This window comes from Aethalodelphis obliquidens, unplaced genomic scaffold (genome assembly GCF_003676395.1).
Source record: "Aethalodelphis obliquidens isolate GAN/ISIS:26980383/991018 unplaced genomic scaffold, ASM367639v1 scaffold66, whole genome shotgun sequence".
In the NCBI taxonomy this organism is placed as follows: domain Eukaryota; kingdom Metazoa; phylum Chordata; class Mammalia; order Artiodactyla; family Delphinidae; genus Aethalodelphis; species Aethalodelphis obliquidens.
The window spans coordinates 327,843-335,286 of NW_020838010.1; the positions used below are offsets into that span (position 1 = coordinate 327,843).

Genomic DNA, 7,444 nt, shown 5'->3' on the forward strand with positions numbered 1-7,444 from the left:
CTCTGATCCTCTCTCTCAATCTTCTTTCCCAAAATTGCACAGCCCTGGTCTCTTACACTGAAGTGTCATTGACTCATTTAGAAAGTCTATATCTTATAGTCCTTGAAACCTCTTTATCACTTTTATTTACTCATTAAGAGGACATTTTTGAACACTGGCTTTGGGTGTGTAATGGGTGGGTAATGCACTGTGCAAGGCACTGGAGATACAAAGTGAATAAGATACAGTCCTTGCCCTCAAGCAGCTCACAGACTAGTGGGGAAGAATAAGGATATAAAGAGGAGAGTGCAACATAGTGAAATAAGTATTATCTGTATCTCAGTTTCCTTATTTATACAATAGGGATTAGTACCTACCACAAGACGTTGTTGTGATGATTGAATTAACATGTATAAAGTGCTTATAACGGTCACATAGGATACACTATGTTAGTGTTGCCATTTTATTAGTAGTATTAGTAGTAGTAGCATTACTATGATGGAGGTAAGTAAAGACAAGATACCATAAGAACACAGAGGATGGGAACTTGACCCAGGCTAGAGTAAAAGACATCTGAGTCCTAAAGGATGAGAAGGTGCTAAACAGAGAGAAAAGAATGCCAGGCATTCTGCATAGTAGGAACAACCTGTGGTCAGGTTTGGAAGCAAAAGGCAACAGGACATGATTGAGGAACTCAAAGTAACTTAGTTCAGCAAGAGCATAGAACATGCGGAGGGCAATGGCAAGAGATGAAGTTCGACAGGTCATAGAGTCCAGACACGTTTTGGACTTTATCCTTTAGCCGATGGGGAGCCAACTGGAATGTTGTATGTAGAGCAGAGACTTGATTAGATTAGTGCTGAAAGATCACCTTAACAACAGCATGGAGAACGAATTGGAGGGGGCAAGACTGGAAATAAGACCAGTTAAGAAACCGTTGCTATAGTCCAGAGGAGAGAGGATGATGAAGCCCTGGACTGTGGAGGTAGCAGTGGGGATGGAGAGAAGGATGCCATCGATTTGAGGTATCTTCAAGAATTGGTGAGACTGTGACAGTAGAAGGTGAGTGGTAAGTGTGAGAGAGGTGTCAAGAATCACTTCCAGGATTTGGGTCTGGTGCAAGGAGATAAATAGAGGTGTCACTCAGTGACCACAGGGAACCCACGGAAGAACTGTTTGGGGAGGGGTACAATGGGAGAGGTGATGAGTCTTCTTTTGAACATGTCCAATTTGAGATGCCTGTGAAATTTCCAGGTGCACATTTTATTTTATTTTTTTAAATGCATTTTATTTATTTATTATTTATGTATTTATTTTTGGCTGTGTTGGGTCTTTGTTGCTGTGCGTGGACTTTCTCTAGTTGTGGCGAGCGGGGGCTACTCTTCGTTGTGGTGCACGGGCTTCTCATTGCTGTGGCTTCTCTTGTTGCGGAGCAGGGGCTCTAGGCGTGTGGGCTTCAATAGTTGCAGCACGCAGGCTCAGTAGTTGTGGCTCGCGGGCTCTAGAGCGCAGGCTTAGTAGTCGTGGCGCACGGGCTTAGTTGCTCCGCGGCATGTGGGATCTTCCCGGACCAGGGCTCGAACCCGTGTCTCTTGCATCGGCAGGTGGATTCTCAACCACTGCACCACCAGGGAAGCCCCCAGGTGGCCATTTTAAATAGGTGATTGCTCTGGAAGTCTCAAAGCTCAGGAGGAAGGTCTATGCAGATTTGGGAGTGCCAGTGGGTGGGTAGGAGGTTATGTCATGGGGGTGGATAGTTTGCTCAGTGACAGAGTGTACATTGAGCAAAGGATGGATTTCTGAGGAATACTCACATTTAAGAGATGATTACAGAAAGAGAAATCTTGAAGAAGGCTAAAATGGAATAGCCAGCTTGTGGTGGCTTGAAAAACTAGTGGGTTGGAGGGTCTTGTAGTGGATGGAGAGAAGGATGTGCCCTTGACCTTTAGTGTCTTGAACCTTGATAAGTGTTGGGGGCGGTGAGAGGGGGACGCTTATTGAACACTGCAAAATCCTGAACAGCTCTGAGATTCTAAAGGATTGACTCACATGCCTGCCTCTTACCAAGTCCCCTTATTCTAGAGCAGCTACCTTTTCCTTTGTCTCAGTGCCCCTAACAAAGAGCCTAGGGAATGTCAGGGCTCCCTCCGGGCCCTGGAACAACCTTTTCTGAATCCTGAATCCTCCCACATCACCCGAGAGGCCTAGGGATGGTGGCGCAACTATTAGGAGAGCAGACAGGAAATGTCTGGGTGTGTTATACACGTGGGAGGCCTCAGGCTAGCCTGTGGAGGGGGATTTGGGCAGGGCTGGGAGGACTTGAACTCTGAGACTGTAGACAGATGCTTCGTTGCCTGCCTCAACCTGCCCTGGAGTCAACTTTCACCGTGGGCAGGATGACCCAGGGCTAGACCATTGCTCTCTAGGCTGCTGGAGATTCAAGAGGCCTCTAAGAACCTAGAGTCCAAGGCTATACCTTAGGGTCTGTTTCTCCTACTCCAGTCTCCTGGGGTTTGGCACCGGTGTGCAATTGAGGGGCCCCGTAGCACTGTTGCCAGGTAATGCGTTAAACAGCATGCCTTGGAGGCGGAGCCAGCCTACAGCCTGACCTGGAGTTAACACAGTCACCACAACCGACAATGGCATCACCACCTTCTTGGAAAGCAGCCACTTGTCTGGCCCCTGGCTTTGTCTGGCTGCCAATCTAAAGCATGTACCTACGCAGGAGCCGATGACATTTTGGCTCCACTTTCAAAGTTTTTTTTTTTCTTTCTCATGTGTTATTTCTAAAGAAGATAACAAAGGTCAAAAGGCATCCAGCATTTTCTGGTTTCTCATAAGCTTCTGGTCAATATTTAATCTGGTTTATGGATTTTTTTTAGGTCTTCTAGATGCCTTCTTGAGCCTGCCCGTGGCCACCCACAGACACTTGTAAGGAGGAGAGAAGTCGGCCTGGCACAGACACTCTGAAATGAGGGATTAGAGCCCGGGATCTAAGGAGGAAGAGCTACAGCCAGAAGACGAGGGAGCAGGCCCTGAAGACGCGTCTACTGAGAGGTCTGCCATGGCCTCTCTTGGCCTCCAACTTGTGGGCTACATCCTGGGCCTGCTGGGGCTGTTGGGAACCCTGGTTGCCATGCTACTCCCCAGCTGGCGAACAAGCTCTTACGTCGGTGCCAGCATCGTGACCGCAGTCGGCTTCTCCAAGGGCCTCTGGATGGAGTGTGCCACACACAGCACAGGCATCACCCAGTGTGACATCTACAGCACCATGCTGGGCCTGCCTGCTGACATCCAGGCTGCCCAGGCCATGATGGTGACGTCCAGTGCAATCTCCTCCTTGGCCTGCATTGTCTCTGTGGTGGGCATGAGATGCACAGTCTTCTGCCAAGAGTCCCGAGCCAAAGACAGAGTGGCGGTGGTGGGCGGAGTCTTCTTCATCCTTGGAGGCCTCCTGGGCTTCATCCCTGTTGTCTGGAATCTTCACGGGATCTTGCGGGACTTCTACTCCCCACTGGTGCCTGACAGCATGAAATTTGAGATCGGAGAGGCTCTTTACTTGGGCATTATTTCCTCCCTGTTCTCCCTGGTAGCTGGAATCATCCTCTGCTTTTCCTGCTCGCCCCGGGGAAATCGGTCCAACTACTACGATGCCTACCAGGCCCAGCCCCTGGCCACTAGGAGCTCTCCAAGGCCTGGTCAACCACCCAAAGGCAAGAGTGAGTTTAACTCCTACAGCCTGACAGGGTATGTGTGAAGGACCAGGGGCCAGAGCTCGGGGGTGGCTGGGTCTGTGAAAACCAGTAGACAGCCTCCCCCAGGGCCACAGGTGAGGGACGTTGCCACTGGATCGTGTCAGAAGGTGCTGCTGAGGATAGACTGACTTTGGCCACTGGATCGAGCAAAGGCAGGAATGGGAGCTGGTGTGACAGCGTGCAGGCTGAACTGTCAAGATGCTTGTCAAGTCAGACTTTCTGTTTCCTTCATCCTGGCTCCCCATCTCCCACCCTGAGTCCCCAACCCTCAACTCCACTCCACTCCCCCCTGAGGCCAGGCCCCAGAGTCTCCCCTTTACCTTCTGCTTTACCTGGGAATCCATCCCCAAACCCACTAATCACATGCCACTGACTGACCCTCTCTGTGATCAAAGACCCTTCCTCTTGCTGAGGTTGGCTCTTAGCTCATTGCTGGGGGATGGGGGTGGGTGGGAAGAAGTGGCGGGTTCCGTGGGCATGGCGCTAACCTCCTTCTCAAGCCTCCCTGCAGAGAAACTGATTGGCCAGTAATGGGCCCTGGAGCCTCGTCCATCCCACTCTTGTTATGACTCCACAGTGTCTAGACTGGTTTGTGTATGAACCGAAATAAAGCCATCCCACAGTATGGAGGGAACAGAGAGCAGCTGGGTGTAGAATGAGACGGGGAGGGCAGCCTCGGAGAAGAAGCCAAGGACCAAAAAAAAAAAAAAAAGAGCAGAATCATGGCCCAGGACTCTAGCCCCCGGCTAGAGGAGAGCACAAGGAAAGAAACTGTGGTGGGACGCACAAGGTGGCAGCAGACTCTGACTCTACTGAGGAACTCCCTCAGAAGCTCCAGCTCCAACGTTCACTGAAGCCCCTGCCTCCCTTTGACCTGGCTAACAACGAGGTTAAAGGGCCTACACAATGGTTTCTTTAGGAACAGGAAACTGGTTTTTGTAGAGATGGCCCTTGGCTGGGGGATGACAGCATGGGAGCAGGTGGGGACTCAGGAAGGCACCACTCCTTGATGCTGCCCGAGAGAGAATAAGAACTTGGGTATCTAAGAAGCTGGGTGGACATGTGTGGGAACCTCAGTGGGTATTTCTATTGGGCCAGAGAGGCAGCCCCCAGAGAGTCTTCAGGCCTAACGGAGAATCAGCCCAAAGGCTGAGATCAGGCCCCCGGGGTCTGCCCACAGAGCACTGCAGAGTCTCTGACAGACCACAGCCCCAGATGGGCCCCCTGTCAGCCACCTCCATATTCTCTCCACCATCCTTCACCAGATATGGTAGAGCTGCTAGAAGGCCCTCATCTGAGTGATAGCTGAGCTGCTGCCTGGGATTTCAGTTGAGATGGAAGAGTCGAGAATGATTCCCAGGCAGCCGGTTCCAGCTCCAAGGTCTAAAAATGCCCCATTTCCCCTGGGGGGGCGGGGCGGGGTGGGAGTCACGAACAAACCGAAAGCTTGACCATGACCAGCTTCTGACAAACTCCAGTACACCTCCCCAAACCTCAGTGCCAGCAGGAGGGGCCCAGTGACTGTCTGTGACATGCCTTTCACAGTTCTACCTTCTTGCCTATATTTAAGCTCCTGCCCTAAGTGGGAAGGCCCTTTCCCCTTAGCCAAGTCTTCCTCATGTTGGAGAAGTTGCTCGGCACCCCTCCTTCACTGAGCCTCCACTGACCACTCCGTCCCTACCCTACCCCTCCGTCCTCTAACCCTCAGTATAAAACTCATTCTTTGATGCTTATCATTCACAATTTTTGATGGATACTTATCTTTCCATGTGCATGTAACTGATTTCACGAGTACATTGTAAACTCTTGGAGGGTAGGGGCCATATCTCAGACTTGTCTATATTTCCAAGACTATCTGTAAGAGTGCTGGGCACACAGTAGGCGATCAATAAACACTTGTTGATTGAGTAACTGTTTTATTAATACAAATTAATTCAGACAGGGCAGGTGTGACTGAGGGAATTGGGCGAAGGGGAGGGTAGAATGGAAATTGGCCTTTCTCCCCACTGGGTGGATAGAAAATTCTAGACTTTACTGGAGACGTTAAGAAAGCAGGACACAGGGCTTCCCAGGTGGCGCAGTGGATAAGAATCTGCCTGCCAACGCAGGGGACACGGGTTCGATCCCTGGTCCGGGAAGATCCCACATGCCGCGGAGCGACTAAGCCCGGGAGCCACAACTACTGAGCCTGAGCTCTAGAGCCCGCGAACCACAACTACTGAGCCTGCGAACCACAATTACTGAGCCCGCACACCTAGAGCCCATGCTTTACAACAAGAGAAGCCACTTCAATGAGAAGCCTGCGCACCGCAACGAAAGAGTAGCCCCCGCTCCCCACAACTAGAGAAAGCCCACAACTAGAGAAAGCCCATGCGTAGCAACAAAGACCCAGCGCAGCCAAAGATAAGTAAATTTAAAAAATTTAAATTAAAATAAAAAAAAATAAAAAGAAAGAAAGCAGGACACCCTCCCTCTCCCCAGGGAAACATTAACCTTTTCATAACGTCCAGGGATCCTCCCGTCTCACAACAGTTGTTTCATTTATTTGTTAAAAGGCTATGTGTTGGGCTTCCCTGGTGGCGCAGTGGTTGGGGGTCCGCCTGCCGATGCAGGGGACGCGGGTTCGTGCCCCGGTCCGGCAGGATCCTGCGTGCCACGGAGCAGCTGGGCCCGTGAGCCATGGCCGCTGGGCCTGCGCGTCCGGAGCCTGTGCTCCGCGGTGGGAGAGGCCACGGCAGTGAGAGGCCCGCGTGCCGCAAAAAAGAAAAAAAAAAAAAAGGCCATGTGTTTATTCCATTCAGCTCTGAGCCACCATTATGAGGAATGTGAAATAGATCAGAAAATCTCCATTTGGCGGATGGGGAAACTGAGGCCCACATCAGTAAAGAGATTTTCCCAGGGCCACACGGCTGGTGTTAGTGCCCCAGTCTCCTGACTCCCAAAACAGGACATTGCCGATCCAACAATATTCACAGCCAAAACGACGAGTCTGCCAGAGGTCCCAAGTTGTCTGAGGAAAACAACGTGTGTGGCCAGCAAGGTAACATCGGGGACACATACGCTCTCCGGGTCTCCCGTGAGGGGAATCTGGGAGAACAGACCCAATTCACCGAGTGAACCACTTGGAACTGCCCCTCCTGCTGTGCTGGCCACTGGGCCAGCCTTGGCCCAGCTAGCTGTCCCATCCCAGGGATGCCAGGCTTACATTTGAATAAGACATGACACCTTAGCTCCAATTCCTCTACCTCTGGAGGTGTAGGAGTTTGGGAGGCCAGTGATTTGGCCCTGTTCTAACCTCACTGGGAATTAACCAAGCTTGATTCTTAAACATGTTAACTGTGGCTACACTGACAAGATTGGAGCCCTACAAGTCTCAGCTTCCCCAGTCCCCAGACCTAGCGGGCCTCAACGCAAAGGAGCCTGTTATAAGAGGCACTACACTTGCATTCCTGAGGTGGGCCTTTTTTGTTGCAGACGCTAGGACCGCAGCATCCAAGCCCATTTAGAGGGAATAGTGGCAGGTAGGGGTGAGGGTGGAGAGAAAGGGCTCTTTGGACAGAAGTTTAATAAGAGGTCATGCCTCTGCTCTGGTACCAGGAAACCCGGAGTCCTTGACTGGGGGCCACGGAGGCTGGAAAATGGATTTGCCTTCCTGACTCTGCTGTGCTGAGTGGGCAGCAGTCTGATACGGGCTCTGATGATCCACCACC

General features: G+C 51.3%; 1 protein-coding gene across 1 annotated transcript; it reads left to right on the top strand.

The window, feature by feature from the left end:
- The first annotated feature begins 2,655 nt into the window (after positions 1-2,655).
- On the top strand, positions 2,656-4,414 carry CLDN2 (claudin 2). Its single transcript, XM_027089571.1, has one exon. The coding sequence runs from the start codon at positions 3,044-3,046 to the stop codon at positions 3,734-3,736; it is 693 nt and encodes a 230-aa protein (XP_026945372.1). The 5' UTR covers positions 2,656-3,043; the 3' UTR covers positions 3,737-4,414.
- Positions 4,415-7,444: the final 3,030 nt, after the last annotated feature.